This window comes from Acromyrmex echinatior, chromosome 7, assembly GCF_024713525.1.
Source record: "Acromyrmex echinatior isolate Ae372 chromosome 7, ASM2471352v2, whole genome shotgun sequence".
Lineage (NCBI taxonomy): Eukaryota > Metazoa > Arthropoda > Insecta > Hymenoptera > Formicidae > Acromyrmex > Acromyrmex echinatior.
The window spans coordinates 1,151,737-1,169,020 of NC_141858.1; the positions used below are offsets into that span (position 1 = coordinate 1,151,737).

The following is a 17,284-nucleotide window of genomic DNA, read 5'->3' on the forward strand; positions in this document are numbered from 1 at the left end:
ATTTTACGAAGTGAAATTTCTCAATGAAATGGAAGTTATAATAGGATGAGTAATAGAACTGCATCCGAGAAACAGGAATTCTACAGGCTTATTCACGTGGTTTCCATATGAACCGCGACTGATTATTATAAACGAGCGATTTCCAAGTTTAAATTGCCCGTAGCAACAAATAAAAAACCAGGATGAAATTAGAGCGCCTAATTTGGTGGGCAGTATGTTTGAAATAGAAAAGGAGTAGTTCAAATAACGCGCGTTGATTACCGACCGCATACCGATAAGTAGGCGAGTGCATTTTTCTTTTGTCTCCTCTCTAGACGAGAGCGTTGTCATGGTGAGCATTAACGAGCGAACGAGCGAGTAACCGTTGTAATCTCAAGAAATAAATAGTATTTTAGTCTGGAACGATTGCATTTTCTATCCTAACAGAAATTTTTTTCGTAATGATATACTCCACGCGCACGCGTGCGTGTGTATGTGTGTGTACATATGTATAAAATATATTTTATTTTATTTATTCTGCAAAGAATATAAATGCATGTTTAACATTTCGCGGCCAATTGCATTTTTGTATATTTAAATAATTTATTAGTACCTAATGTGCGCCCTTAGTACGTATCATGTTTGTCATGGTGGAAAGAATATAAGGTGAAGTATTGAGCATAACGGCAACATGGAGGAGATAGATTAAAATTCAACCAATCAGTTTTTCCCCACGGAGAAGCGCATATTTTAAATGTAGTAAGTTGATTGATAATGAAAATAAAATACTTCTAGTGAAAATTAGTTTTATTAATTACAAAAACGTTTAGAACAAATTAATAATAATAAATAATATGATATAAAATAAACGTACAGAAAAAAATTAAACAATATAACATAAAATAAAATGTAAAACAAAAATAAATAAGAATATTGCATATGTGTTCCAACTGTTTTAAAGTTATTTTTATAAATATTATTATTTATTGCAATCTTTTTATTTATATTTCTAATTCTAATATATGTTCTCGTTCGTACTAGACATACGATAACTTCAGGAGGAAACGCATTTTGTAAATTAATACAAACTATCACAGACAATTTATCAAATATTTTATCTTCAAAATTAAAAAAATTGTCATGAAATTTGTGGAATTTTTCATCTGTCATTTCTGCAGCTTTTAAAAATTCAGCAATAGGATGAATGCAGTTTCCTCAGGATATGCACGATAACCAATCATCACTAGGGATTACTGTTTTTGTTTTATAGTTCAATTGTGGATATTTATACTGAAATTGATGGGCCACGTAAATTAGAGCTTGTGATTCGATATCTTGTCTGCGATGATAGTCTTTAATTTATCCAATAACTCCAATTCAACATCAGTTGCAGAATAGTATTTTATTTGTAGTGCTACAAAAATAGTAATATATGTATACATATGAAAGGTTTAATTAAAGGATTAACGCCGAAAGAAATCAAAATCGAGTTGGATAATGTTCATAGCACATCTGCACCAGCGTTTGCGACTATATACAATTGGATGAATGAATTTAAATGTGATCGTCATCCACATGTGATACATCTCATTCGGGATGTCCAATTGAGGCTGCTATGCCAGAAATCATCGATAAAGTCCATGATATTGTTTTGATTGATCGACGAGTGAAAGTGCGCGAGCTTGTTGAGGCCACAGGCATATCACATGGTATAGTGATTTTAATTTTGCATGAATAATTGGGTATGAAAAAGCTATCGGCAAGATGGATGCCGTGTTTGCTCACTATGGACCATAAGCGCGACCATGTGACGATTTCAAAACAATGTTTAGAGATGTTTCAACGTAAGATGAATTTCTGCGTCGATTCATTACTGTGGACAAAACATGGATCCATTACTTCACACCCGAGAGAAGGAACAGTCAAAACAATGGACTTCACCGAGTGAACCAGCTTCGAAGAAGGCGAAGACCGTGAAGTCGGCCGGAAAGGTGATGGCCACAGTTTTTTGGGATGCGGTATAATTCATATCGATTACCTTCCGTTGAAGCAAATGATCAATGACAATTACTATGCGGCCTTATTAGATCTTTCAACAACATTTTAAAGAAAAAACGTTCTCATTTAGCGAAGAAGAACGTGCTCTTTCATCAAGACAATGCACTGGTTCACACGTGCCCGGCACCGATGGCCAAATTCAATGAATTCCGCTACGAATTGTTTTCCCTCAGTATATTAGCCAGATTTAGCCTCCTGTGACTATTTTCTGTTTCCAAATCTGAAGAAATGGTTCAGTGGAAAGAGATTCACCACCAGAGAGCAGCTCATCGCCGAAACAGAGGCTTATTTTGGACAAATCATATTATTCGGACCGCTTGAAAAAGTTGGAGAATCGTTGGATCAAGTATATCGAACTGAAAAGAGATTATGTTGAGAAGTAAAAATAAATCGATCAAAAAAAATGTGTTTTATTATGTTTTTCTAAAAACTTATTGACTTGCCCTCGTAGCGTAAACACAAGGCTATAGACAAAGATGGTGAAGATTTAGAGAAAGATACCAACTGAGCATATCATGGCAGGTATTCATAGATGGCTATTTAATCTTAAGTATAGTCTTTTTGGCTATTTAATCTTAAGATGTCATGAACTAATCAGAAGGCCGCATTAGCGACTTGAGACATTACTTAAAGTTCTTCTACATTAGTTGCAAGCTGATCGCAAGTTTGTTGCGACAGCCAATCTCAAGCTTGGATTTTGAAATCAACGTTTCATATTGGCTGTCGCAACAGAGAATCGGCTTAAAATGGTTAAAATAAAAAGCGACTATGAATATCGGCCTATGAGAGAGTGACAAATTGCATCATGTGAATGACAGCGTTCAATCAGAATGAGATCACATGATTCGTTTTCTTCAATCTCTTCCACTTCCATGCCTATGGAGCTGATAACCGCGCCCAATCAGAGGATCAGAGGAGACGGATCACGTGATGCAGTTTTCTACTCTCTCCCTTTAAGATTCTCTATTTGCCATACTCTTTAGGGGCTCCGCACAATAAAAAGAACAGGGAACAGAGAATAAGAATTTCAACCTATCAGAAAACTATGTATTCCATAATACATGATTTCATATTCTCTGTTCTCTGCTCCCTGTTCCTTTTATTATGCGGAGCTCCTTATTCTCCACTCTCTCGTGTTTCTCGTGAACGGCAATTGAGTTTTTGAATTTTTAGATTTTGGAAAGTGACCGGCTTCAAACGCGCAATTACAATAATAAGTATATTATATAATAAACTTGCAGCGATGCTGCAAGTTAACCAAGAGATGTAAGTATATATTTATTTATACAAACTTATCTTTTTAAAAAAGATAAAACCGCTGAGCGTGCGTGCTTTTCGTAAAGAATCATTTGGCTGGTTCATCATGTTTAGTAAAATTGACCATTTATGGTTAATAGTTAATCACCGATTCGACTTAATCAAGTTGGTGAAATCGGTCTTTTGTACATAATATTAAGTATCCAACCCATTTAATAGTAGTTCTAATTTTTTTCAAGGATATTCTTATTGAAGATTTTCTTATTCCAATCCAAGTAATGGCAACTTTAATTCTTTGTCAAAAATTATTATTCTTCGAAAAAAAATTAATGTATCAAATGAAAAATTAAAACCCAGATGCTACAATCTTAAACCAAGTTAAATTCTATCAAATTAAAAAATAAAACACAAATGATACTTGTTCCAGAATGATCGTTAATTTGAATATCTTCTCGGCGATAGTAAGCAAACAGCTCATAGACACCGAGCAGTCATCGTTCAAAACATGCGGATATCACTCCTGCTCTAATCACGCTATCTATCTCAGATGGCACACAACCCCCTTGCACGACATCCGAAAAGATGACGATCGCGCATACGTTCCGCGTGTGAACGTTCAGTTTGCTTCCCGATCCCGATCAATACGGATCATCTATTGATAGTCATTCGTAACGCTTCTTAATCTGAATCTGAAGAGCGAACCACATCAAAGTTCCATCATGTATTATCGCTGCATTTTGTTATCTAACGTTCTCAATATACGCGTACCACGAGGGCAGTCAGTACGTGAGAATTACGTGAATCTCCAGCAAGATTTGCCGGTCTCGTTGCTGCTCGCAATACACTTTCTTTTGAATGGCTGTAAGAAATTACTCGACGTCGTACCAAGTGCGAATTATCTGCACGCATCGAACTGAACCCATTAAGTATCGGTTTACAAGCATCGCTTACCACCCGCTTCAAACAAATCTTAATTCAAGTCAAACAATAAATTTCGAATTGTTACAACAAAGAAAATCGTCGTTATTTACACCTTAGTGAGCAAGCCTTCTATACAAGGTGACACCAGCGTCACAAACACATCTAATACTATCACACAAACAATACTATCTCTTATTATTTACTTAACTCTATGTATCATTCATATAAAAGATTTGATATCAACAAAATTGGCACCAAGTCAAATTCCTAAAAATTTTGTGTATTATTCATTAAAAAAGATTTGATATCAATAATTGGTGCCAAATTAAATTTCATGTAATTCGGATACCAAATTAAATAAATAACATTAACTTTAATGATATGTATCATTCCTATAAAGGATTTGATCAAGAACTAGTGCCAAATCAAATCTCATTTCTTTATACCATGCTAAATTAAATAAATAATGAATATTATTATTAACTTAATGATATATATCATTTATATAAAAAATTTGGTATCAATAACTGTGGCGCTAAATTAAATTCTACTATCAAAATAAAAAATAAAACCCAAGTGATAATATTTTTATTATTTACTTAAAAAATCCAAATGGTATTATCTTTAATTTTTATACAATGAAATATAAGTATACGTATATATCTTATTGAAGGATTTTTCTATTCTAATACAAATGGTTTAAATTCCTCTTAAATGAAATTATTATACCACAATTCATTCAAAGACATTTTCTTTTCCAACTAAAGTAGTGATTATTTAAGGCTCCTGACTAGTCGCGGCGACCATGTTGAAATCGTGACGTATCAGAAGCGAGGAATGACACGTTAATTTATTTCGTTATTATTTACCTAATTGTGAAAATGTGACTTTTCTCGTACTTATCAAAGTCGTAATTATCGATGAAAACTAAAATTATCTTGGAATTTTATATGTAAAAGCGTATATTTTACTCATTTCAACAGCTGTCAAACCGTGTATTTTTGTCCGAATATAGGCTCACTTTACGTGGCTTTTACGACCATTTACTAACTGTCAAAAGAGGAAAAGACAGTTTTCATCAATTTTTACAAGTGTTTTAAAGTGATCTCGTTTCATCCAAATTGTCTTTATTTAAACATAGCACGCAACATAAATTTCGTCGTCAAAACGTTACTTTTCCACGCCTATAAGTTTCATTTAACATGATGCGGCGTTGTAACACACAAACAAGCACGAGCCCATGTCCGTGTGCTCACCTGCGGCGCGCTGAGAACAGTGAGACAGTGAGCTCCTTCTCCCACTAGTAGCTTGTTTCAAGCGACCGAAAATGCTTTCTCGGCAATCTCGGCCGCTCGAGGGCTCTAAGCATCAATAACAGACGAGGAGCATTCTAAATAACATTTATAAGTTTTAATAAATTGTAGTAATAGTATATCCCTCCTATTAATCCAGAATAATATAAATCATGTTAAAACGCAACAGTTTATGATATTTAATTGTTTACGATTTTTCATGCGCTTATATAGTATATCAGTAGGTATACTAGGCGGGTTCTAACCCATGGGCTAGAGGGGAATGCGGGGTGCGGGGAAGTACTTGTAGGCGCGGGGGATACCTAACGCGGGCGAAAGAGGGGGAAAGGTCTAGGCTCCTACACAATAGGGCTCCTACACAATAGGACTCCTTTTTTTGTTATCAAAATTTGACCATGTTTTTCTTTAAATGTTTGTTTGGTTTTGTTTGTTTTTGATGAATCGGTGAGTAATAACTGTATTGACCATAAAGTCAATTCTACTAAACAGCAACACGAAACTGATCAAATAATTCTTTATGTAAAGATAAAAAAGCACGCACACTTAGCGCTTTTTTTACCTTTTTTTAAAAAGGTAAGCAAAGACCATAACTGTTATAATCAAAATGAAAAAAAGTCATAGTATGACCATTATATTTTTCTAAAATAATTTTGATTACCGATTAATCATTATAAATGACTAAAATTTTTTTTGGTGACCAATAACTGTTATAGACAGCAAAAATTGTTTTTGATTATGAATAATCACTATCAATAATAGAAATTGTTTTCGATTACGAATAACGATTACCGATGATAGAAATTGTTTTCGATTGCGAATAACCATTATCGACGATAGAAATTGTTTTCGGTTATGAATAACGATTATCGGTGATAAGAATTTTATTTTGGTTATTTTTTTATTATAATCAATATTGACTGTTAGTATTTGGTCTATTTACTTTTTTCTATCGTCACTTTTTATTATCATTACTAATTTACTAAAATGCAGATTTGTATAAAAATGTTTTCATAAAAACTTATTTTAAAAAGTTCAACGTACATAAAATTTTTTCCAGCCTATAAACTTCCTTATAATTTTTACTTTACTTTAGTGATTTTTTAGATTTTTGGACATTGCGTACATATTACGCACACACAGACACACACGCGCGCGCGAGCGCACATTAATGGAATTTTTGATCAGCCTATGTATTTTTATTATACCCAGTATAGTGTCCATTTCGACGGAAAATAAAATTAATTATATAACTTATATATCTTAAAAAGCAATGTAAGATACAAGTATTTAATAAAAGAGAGTAAAATAAAAAATGCCGTATTTTAATATGTTTAATGTTTAACAAACATATGTGTTAATGTACAATTAATTTACATTTACTTTTACAAACATAAGCTTTTCTTAATTTTGCTGATTTACATTATATCTTTTATCATCCAGCATTAGTTCCAGAGCTGAAAAAGCTCTTTCCACACTAACCAGTGTAGCTGGCACAGCTTGTATAATTGTAGTTAATTTAATTAGCTGTGGTAAAATGTACTTTTTTTCTTTCCAATATGACATTATATCTGCATCAATATCAACTCGTTTTTCTTTATAATTGTCAATTTCATTAAATATTTTTTACAGTTTCTCTGCGAAAAACATATCTTCTGCCTCATTATCCCTGTAGAAGATTCTATTTCCATGCCTTTTGAATTTTTTAACAGAGATAAATTACAGAGTACTTGTACTTGGAATCGCGTCAGTCGTTGGATTTTCTTCATGAGTGACTTCCTCTTCAATTATATTAATAGTATTATTAATTTTGGCATCGCTCTAAAAATTGAAAAAATTAATGAAAAAATTACCCTGTTGAGAGAATTAACTAAGCGATACCGTTGTGCAACACGTATTTGTTTCAATAATATCATTCAATAATATCAATAATATCAGTTGCGATATTTTTTAAATGTTTTTTGGCTTTGTCCTTTTGCTCTGAAGTTAAAATGCGTTTAAGATGCGGTTCTAAAAAAATTAATTGCTTAAAATTGTTTAAAATCTGCTCTCTATTATCCAAACGTAAAAGTACTTAGCTGCATCTGAATTACTTACTTTTACTTGCAGCTTAAGATTTAGCCACAATTTGTAAAAGTTTATCAAAAGCAATTGATTTTTTGTAGCTTCGTATAATGGGCACAGAATTTTTACCAAGTCCTGGATGGTAAACCACTTGTGTTCCGATAGAGTCATCATTGTCTTTAAATTATCATTACAAAATCGTTTATATTCAAGTAGTCTGCAACATATCATAAGTAGAGTTCCAGCGAGTTGGAACATCTAACTGTGGTTTTTTTCAGCTTTAAAAATTGAAGAGAATATCTGGAAAAATATACATATTACCAGAGAATGGAAAGTTTTTAAAAGTAATAAGTTATAATTACTTGTTACCTACCAAAAAAGTTAAAAACATAATAATTTCGTAATCCTGAATCCTATAAAATATAACCTGTAAAATTTAATGTATATATATAAATTCATTTTAACATATTATTACGCACGAAGAGCTGGGATCAAAATTTCTCTTTTTAAAAACAATAAGTATTATTTTAAATTTAATAATAAATAAACTAATCACAAAAGCATATTAATATTTTAAAACATTAAAACGGTCTTGAAATCAGTCACAGATTATGAATATTATCTAGAAATTAAAGATTGAATAAACAAAAATTATATCATAAATAGGTTCAAAATACAAAAGGTAACAATAAAAATAATTATAAAATTTATTATAATGAAATAGAATGTTAGTGCTATAATAATTTACTTCAATGTTGGACTTCTTAAAGTTTTTACTACTTATCGTGCACGACCTATGATGTCAATATTGGTTGTTCGAAAAAATCTTTTACTGCGAGTTGCAGCATATGTGCCGCACATTTCACAAATATAATATTTTGTTCTTCGAAATACAGATTTTCTACTACAATTTCAGCCAATTGTTCACAGTCGATAGTTTCATCATTTTTTTCCAACTCATCTATATTTTCATTACAAAATATTACTACTGCTTTTAGCAAGTTTTTTCCGTTGTCTGCTGTAATTGAGTAAATTTGATTTTTTTAATTTAAAATTTTTCCAAAACATTCTCGAATTCGTTTTTTAAATTAGCTGCTGTATATTTTCCTTTGAGCTCTTTCATTGCTAATGTGTATATGCGAATTTCATTTTTTTCAATAAATTGAACGTTAATGCTTAATACTGCGACCTTGTCCATTTTCAATGAAAGCATTCGGTCTACATTCATCGAATTTATTGTAGGTATGTTAAGTCTTGTAAAAATTCGTCCCGTAAGGACTTTAAAAGTATTGCAATCGAATAATATATCGATTTTTTCGTAACAAATGTGACACATGCATTTATCACTTCTTCTGCATTCAATTGCATCGAAAGTTTACTTCTTAATTCGCAAACTTTAGTATTTTCTTCCTGTTTCTCTATTTGTTCCATTTTCTTCCTTATAAATTTCCAAATGAATTGTAATCATATACCGTTTCAAATTGATAGCGTGTGATCCTTTAAATTTCGATTCACAAGCTTTGCATATTGATACATTTTGGATCACCAAATTGAAAAAAATTCTTTTATAAATATATTTCATTTTCGACCCATAATGCAAGTTTTCAGCTAAACTATAAACAGTAATACTAATACTAAATTAAACATATACAAGAGATAAACTGACAATAACTAGTAATTTACCAAAAATAATAAGTATAAGGTTCACTATTTATTGCACTACACATATAATGTCTAGAACTTGGAACCAATAGTCTATCGCGATTGCACATATATACTACAATGATGTACAACACTGATGGTGAGGTAGGAGAGGCAGGCTGCTCACGTATAAATACGTGCGGTTGCGTGTCTCCTCTAGTAATGATAATGAAAAGTGATGATAGGCAAAAGTAAGCAGACAAAAATGCTAACTGATATTGATTATAACCAAAAAATAATTAAAATAAAATTCTGATCATCGATGATCATTATTCATAACCGAAAACAATTTCTATCATCGATAATGTTATTCGCAATCGAAAACAATTTCTATCATTGATAATCGTTATTCGTAATCAAAAACAATTTCTATCATTGATAGTGATTATTCATAATCAAAAACAATTTTTGCTGTCTATAACAGTTATTGGTCACCAAAAAAAATTTTAGTCATTTATAATGCTTAATCGGTAATCAAAATTATTTTAGAAAAATATAATTAGCATTAAAAATTCATACAGGGTGGGCCATCTATTGGTACGTTTTTAAAAATGCGATCAAATGAGCATACATTGATATTTTTTATTAATTTTTTTTTTGTTGTGAAGCTAAAAGTATCCGCGTCAAGAATGAAAAACGATTTCGTTCATGTGGCTCCCTCTACTGGCCTTACAGTATGCCATTCGGTCACCCCAATTATTAATGACATTTTGGACTACCTCGGCGCCAATTTCACTCAAAACAGTCGTAATATAATGTCATCCACTAACATCCCTTTCTCACGAACTTTCCTCACCAATTTGCGTATAGCTCCTTCGGTGGGTGCTCTATCACGACCCATATTTCTTTTCAAAATTCGTACAGTTTCGGCGACACAGCACTGACTTTGAAAATAAGTTTTTAAAATTTCAAAACGCTCTTCAAGAGAAAACATGTTGTTTCGTGCCGCGGACGGTATGACTAATAAACTGTCAAAATTTCGGGTCTGTAGCTCGTTCGGTGTTGCCATACGACGAAATTCAAAAACGTACCAATAGATGGCCCACCCTAAACAATTACAATTAACAACGTTTCGATTCCAATCGAGTCATTTTCAATGTAGTCTTAATATATCAATATCGTTCTAAACCAAAAATGTACATGGTATTACAATACTATTATAATTTTTAATATCGTATTTTTCATTCCGTGTAGTACGTTGCGAGTTATTTTTATCAAGAATCAAAGTAGTCATAAAAAAATTCTGGAAAAGTGAACAAAAATAATTAATATTAACTACATACAAATTAGTAATATTGACATTAACAGATATCTATGCCGTAGGTATACACTTTAATATTTAGATTTGTAATTTTCTTATTAGAAATTTTAAATAATAATAGTTTAAAGATATGAATATCATTTGTTTTTATTATATCACTTTTATTATATCATTGACAAAAATCCAGAAACTGAGGTATCCACTCAAACCGTGATCAGACTGCATTGGAAATTGAGATTGAGATTAAGATTGAGATTAAAATAGAAGATTGCACTATTAATTGTATCCAACAGCAATTAAGATTGAGATTAATAAGAATATCGGATAGAATCCACGCATAACAAAAAATATTGAATACGTATTTAATTGCACTTACACGTTTTAATTGTGATGTGTTTGTACTTCTTATAACCCTTTATAACTTATTATTTTGTACATACACGATACATTTGATGAGGTTAGTCACGTGAGGTTAGTCAGTGACTTAAATACTGGAAGCTTATTGGTTGAGATTGAAATTGAAGATTGAAAAAATAGACGGAGCCCTATATTTCAATCTGCAATCTCAATTTCGACTTGCTCTGTTCTCATTGGTCGAACGTCAATCTTAATCTCAATCTCAATCTCTAATACATAGTCTGATCACGATTTTTAGAATCATTGTATCATCTATAAATAGTCCTTTATTAAACTGGAAGAAATTGCAATTGGAAGATTGCCTTGTCGGTTGTTATTTTATTTTCGATATGTGGATGACATTATTTTGCCTATTCTATCTGAGAGTGTAGATGATATTTTAGGAATTTTTAACTCTTTACACATTAGACTATAGTTTAGTGGAAGTTGGTATAGATAATAGAATAAGTTTTTTAGACACGTTATTAATTGTTGAAGAAAGAAAATTTGTTTTTGGCGGATATCGTAAAACAACCTTCTCTTGCAGAGAAGGTTGCTTCTTCCTCAATTTAATTCACATCCTGTTCCTTGTCATAAAAGAGGTGTTATCTATGAATTTGTAGACAAAATTGTCCTCGGTTCCATACAAATAATTTAATTAACGTTATTAATATTTTTTTGAATAATGGATATCCATTACAACTTATTTTTTCAACGATCCATAATAGAATTAAATTTTACATTCACAATAAGATTACTACTAATATTAATAAAGTTAAAGAAAAGTTTTTTTTTGTTTTATATGTCAATTCCATTTCGGAAAAATTTTCACCGCTTGTAAATATGTTCAATTGCAAATTAGCTTATACTATTCCGAATACATTGAAAAGTTTAATAAAAAAGGATAAAGATCGATTGGACCCATTATATAATCAAAATGTTGTCTACAAGATTTCATGTGATGATTATGATGTTAGTTACGTAGATCAAACTAAGAGGCAGTTAAAAATGCAATTACATGAGCATGTTTTCAACATTAATAAAATAACTAAGTCTCCATCGGTTATCTCTAATCACTACATAAAGGAAAACCATAATTTTAAATGAGACAATGTAAAAATCTTGGACATAGAACCTTCCTATAATAAAAGATTAATTTCAGAAATGGTACATATTAAAAGGCAAAAGCATGGAATTAATAAAACGACGGATTCGTTGCCTGAATTATATTCTAACATCATACAGTCTCTTTTCCCCTCTTAGTCCTTTATTATTATTATTCTTCCAGTCGACACCTTCCTTTGTCTATTAATCTCCTTTTATTATTGTGTTGCGATACACGTTTGAGTTACATCGTTTTTGGTTGAGACGCTACGTAGTCTTTGGCATATCTTTTTTTCTCGTTGCAATTGCTCCAATATAAGATGGGATTCTATAAGTGACTGTTACTTTTTATTCTTTTAATGAGATTTAAACTCTTCACTTAAGAAGGTACTTATATAATATTTTGCTAATTTCATTTTACAGTTGCATAATTGTGTGAACTCGGATTGTTACGGTTACTTTTTGGAGTTTCTTTATAGATTTTTTTATGTTAACGTCTACATTGCTGGAATGCTTTCAAAGTTTTATGATTACTATGAGAATTTTACCTTTGGACTTAACATTATAAAACAGGAGAACTTTTACAAGAACACACACAAAATGTTCTTACTATTCGTTTTTGGATTATTAAGAAGGACTAAAGGATTGATTACATCGTTGCAAGTATTTCAGTAATTAACACGTATTTATTATATTATACACGTATTAAGTGATAGATAATTTATATATTGTTTCCGTTTGTAATAATTTAACATTTATAAAAATTTTTTTTGTCAACATAGAGAATGACCCAATCGGTGTCGAAATGTTTGTTTTGTTGTATTTTCATATTTATAATTTTATAATATATTTTCTTTGTTTTGTATCTCTGGCTTTGCAGCCCTTAAAAAATTTTTGATTTTATTTATTATTATCGAGTTTTATTATCTTTTTTTTTTTACAGTTTTATTAGTTTTTTCTGTTGAGGAGGGATCGCGACGCAGGGAATGCTTGAACTGTTCCTTGTCGAATCAAGCACGCGGAAGATGAACGTGCCGGTGGTAGAAGCGCCATCTGTGGTCAGCGATAGCGTATCGTTAAAGCGATTTCCCAATACTTCCCCTCGATACGCGATCGAACCAAAAGAAAAACTATTACTCATGTTTCTCCGAGGCCGATCAGACTCCGGCACTTGTCGTGCTTAGGTCTCGGTAAACCTTTCGTTAGGACGTCTGCAGCCATTTCTTCCGTTGAGACGTGACGCAGCTGAAAGGATCCGTTATTTATAGCTTCACGAACAAAATGGTGTCGTATGTCGATATGCTTTGTTCTAGCGTGGAAGACCGGATTCTCGGCTAGTTTCAGTGCTCCTTGATTGTCACTGAAAACGATGACCTCTGGCGGGTCCTCTGAATTGAGAAATTTCAGTAGTCCTTTTAAATGAATGGCCTCTTTAGAGGCTTCGGTGAGAGCCATATATTCGGCTTCTGTCGAGGATAAAGCCACTGTCCTTTGCTTCCTCGATTCCCAGGATACAGCACCTCCGTTGTACATGAATATGTATCCGGTGTACGACCGTCTGTCTGTGAGGCAGTTTCCCCAGTCAGAATCCGAGAAACCGATGATTGAGCTTCCGCCATATCCGTAGGTAATCCCGATGTCCGGTGTCCCTCTCAAGTAACGCAAAACGCGTTTTGCAGCGGTCCAGTGTTCTTGTCTGTAGTTGGTTAGAAACTGGCTCAGAAAAACTCACGGCATGTGCAATATCGGGTCTCGTTGCAGTGGCCAAATACATCAAAGCACCCACCAATTCACGGTAGGGCAACTCGGCATACTTCTTCTCCATGGCGCCCTCAGGGCGGGTCAGTTTAACCCCAATGTCCATAGGCGTTGACACAGATTTCGAGTCGGCCATCCCGAATTTTTCAGGACGTCTAAGATGTAACCCTTCTGTCGAATCGAGATACCTCCGTTATCTCGATTGAACTCCAGTCCTATGCAGTACCCAATCTCATCTTGATCCTTGATGTCGAACTTCTGAGCCAAAAATTGTTTGAGGTTACGGATCTCCTTGATGCTGTCGGAGGCGATCACGATGTCGTCGACATATAGGGCAATTAAAAGTGTGATTCCCCCTCGATTTACTCGGAATATGCAAGGATCGGCGTCGGTAGGAATGCCTCCGTACTCCTTGATGGCTTCACTAATTTTATTGTTCCAGCTTCGTGCAGCTTGGCGCAGGCCGTAAAGGGATTTCCTTAGGCGGTACACCATGTCGCCAGTCCTGATCTGGTCTAGCATCTTCTTGACCTTATCCTCGATTCTTCTTATGCCATGCCAGAACCACTCGCTGCATGGTTTCTTCCAGAAATTCCGGTAGCTCCATGAAGATTTCTTCGTCAATGTCTCCATTCAAATAGGCCGTCGTCACATCGATCTGATGCATCGACATCTGATGTTTCGCCGCCACCGCGGTTAGAGCACGAATCGAACTCAAACGCGCTACTGGCGCAAACGTTTCGTGAAAGTCCACTCCTGGCTTTTGGGAGAAACCTTTTGCGACCAATCGAGCTTTGCGGCGTTCAACGACTCCGTTGGCGTCGTACTTATTCCTTAAGACGAACCTGCTTCCAATCACGTCGCGGTTTGTCGGTCTTTGTTCGAGTTCCCACGTGTCATTTTTGACGATAGAGATCACTTCTTCCGCCATGGCGCGGAACCATTCATCCGCATCAGAGCAATCCATGGCCTGACGTATGAGGATCTCCACCGAGAAGGCGTGTTCCATTTCTTCGCTGGCGATACGAGCTTCATGATACCTTTTGGGGGGTCTTCCCCTCAGTCCAGTGCGCACTATGGTAGGCCTGCCTCGGCCCCTTTTTGCCTGCGAGTCTCTCTGTGCAACGATGTCCCGCTGATTCGCCGCCGATTGCCTGTCGTCGAAGTTTTCCTCTGTCTCGTCTTCTGGTACGGTTTCGTTAATTATTGGTGGGGGCGTTAGCTCGATGTCCACTTCATGTGGCCCGTCTATTGGATCGTCGGCCTGCTTCTCACTGAACGTTCCCGGCACAGATTCAATACGGGTAGAATCTTTTGCGTTATTCTCCATGAATCTGACATCTCTGGATATCACGACTTTCTTTTCCTCCGGTAGCCAGACTCTGTAGGCTCTTGACGAATCAGAATAGCCGATGAATACTCGTTTCGTAGATCGAGATTCGAGCTTCCCCTTGCCGGGTGTCCTATCCAGGACATAGACTTCGCATCCGAAGTCTCTGAGATGGCTGACGTTCGGTGTGCGTCCTCTCCATTTTTCGAACGGTGTCCTCCCCTTCAGACTACGTGTGGGGCACCGATTTCGCAAATAGTTTGCCGTGGCGATGGCCTCGCCCCAAAATGATGTGGCTAATCCAGATTGCGTCAGAAGGCACCTCGCCATCTCCACTAACGTGCGATTTTTCCTTTCCGCCATTCCATTCTGTTTCGGGTTGTAGGGTGCAGTGAGTCGCCGCTTCCGTTCGCTTTCAGAAATTCATAGAACTCCGTATTCACGTATTCCAGATCGTTATCCGTTTGAAGATATTTTATCTTCTTTCCGGTAGAATTTTCTGCGAAGGCCTTGAATTCTACGAAGCAATTGAATACGTCGCTCTTCCTTTTGATCATCCTCACGTGACACCACTTCGAATTGTCGTCTATGAAGGTCACGAAATACCGGACCCCGCCGTTCGTTTCCACTCGCATGGGCCCGCAAATGTCTGAATGAATGAGCTCCAACAATTCCGTTTTTCTATTTGAGTTCTTCGGGAAAGGAAGCCTAGTCATTTTTGCTCGGGTGCAGATTTCACATTCAAGCGGTCCATGGAATTTATCCAAGCGCAGTCCTCGCACTCTATTCTCGCGATCGCACTTCACTAAGTCTTTCAGATTCAGGTGTCCTAGGCGCCGATGCCATTTCACGATCTCAGAATCCGTTGATATTCCGGTTTGGATCTTGCGGTGCAAAGTCAGTCTACACTCCGGTCGCGCATTTCTCTCGAGATAATAAAGTCCGTCGATACGTTTTGCGATGAATTTCGCATTTCCGCTGCGGTTCGCTACAGTCGCGCCTTCGGCGTCCCTCGGGAAACTTCGGACGCTGTCGCCGAGTGGCCCCGCTCGCGGCGGTCTGCACTCTCCGTCCTCGGCGATCGCTCGGGAAACTTCGCCTTCGGTTATCTCCGCGAGTCTTCGGCGCGTCTCGTGCGCTTCGTCCGTTTCGGATGCAGCAATGGCTTCGTCGCGAGCGTCGCAAAAAATCCTATATCTTCGGCCGTTTTGGCTAATTGTTTGTCTCGATGCCAGCAGTCGGCCGCCTTGTGCTCAGTTTTTCCGCAACTGTGGCATTTAAGCTTAGACTTTTCCTTGTCCACCTCGTTTTTCGGTGCCTTCTTTTTGTTCTTCCAATTTTTGTTTGCGTAAGGCTTGACCGCCATGGCGTTTTGCACAAGAACATTGTTGTCCTTTTTTCGAGCGTCGCTCTCTTCAATTATTTTAATTCGTAGTGCTTCCGGTGCAGGTAATTCATCGCGCGACTCGATGGCACATCGGAAGTTTTCATATTGCGATGGTAGGCTATAATAATAAAATCGCGAGCAGATCGGGATTTATGATCACTTTCGTTTCGGTCAGTTTATCCACTGCGTCGAAGAATGTGCGAATGTGTTCGCGCACGTCTTCCCCGTCCGCCATTTTTTGTAATGCGAGGCGCTTCAGCAGCGTTGCCTTTCGGGCGGGACCTTTGGATTGATATATCCCTTCCAATCTCAACCAAATTTCTCGAAATGATGTGCATCCTTTGATCTGCTTCAATTCGCTCGAGTGAATTGAAAGGATGAGATCCGACATCGCCTTGCTATCGTTGTCGTCCCATTCCGCACGAGCTTGGGCAGATATCCCGTCGTCGTCGGCAACTAGTTTCGTTTTCACGTTCGTTCCATTCACATATTTCCATGCGTTGTTCTTCACCAATATTGCTTGCATCTGCATTTTCCAGGTGTCGTAGTTGTCTTTATTGAGCGTTTCAATGCGGCTCATAGCGGACACGTTCATCGTGAGTGTCGTTTTCTTTTACGCACTTGATCACCGAGAACCTCTCTCGCTTTGTCACTTTAACACGAACACTTATCGCGAATCTTTGCCTGGGCCCATGTTGAGGAGGGATCGCGACGCAGGGAATGCTTGAACTGTTCCTTGTCGAATCAAGCACGCGGAA

The 17,284-nt window shown here is 35.8% G+C and overlaps 1 protein-coding gene across 1 annotated transcript in view; it reads left to right on the forward strand.

The window, feature by feature from the left end:
- Positions 1-2,325: 2,325 nt before the first annotated feature.
- The window catches only part of LOC105143989 (hypothetical protein), a 44,744-nt gene continuing 29,785 nt past the window's right edge, over positions 2,326-17,284 (forward strand). The window contains exons 1-2 of the mRNA XM_087408090.1: positions 2,326-2,416; positions 2,489-3,303. Coding sequence (XP_087264216.1) covers positions 3,281-3,303 — 23 coding nt within the window. The 5' untranslated portion in view covers positions 2,326-2,416; positions 2,489-3,280. The remainder of the gene's footprint in view (positions 2,417-2,488; positions 3,304-17,284) is intronic.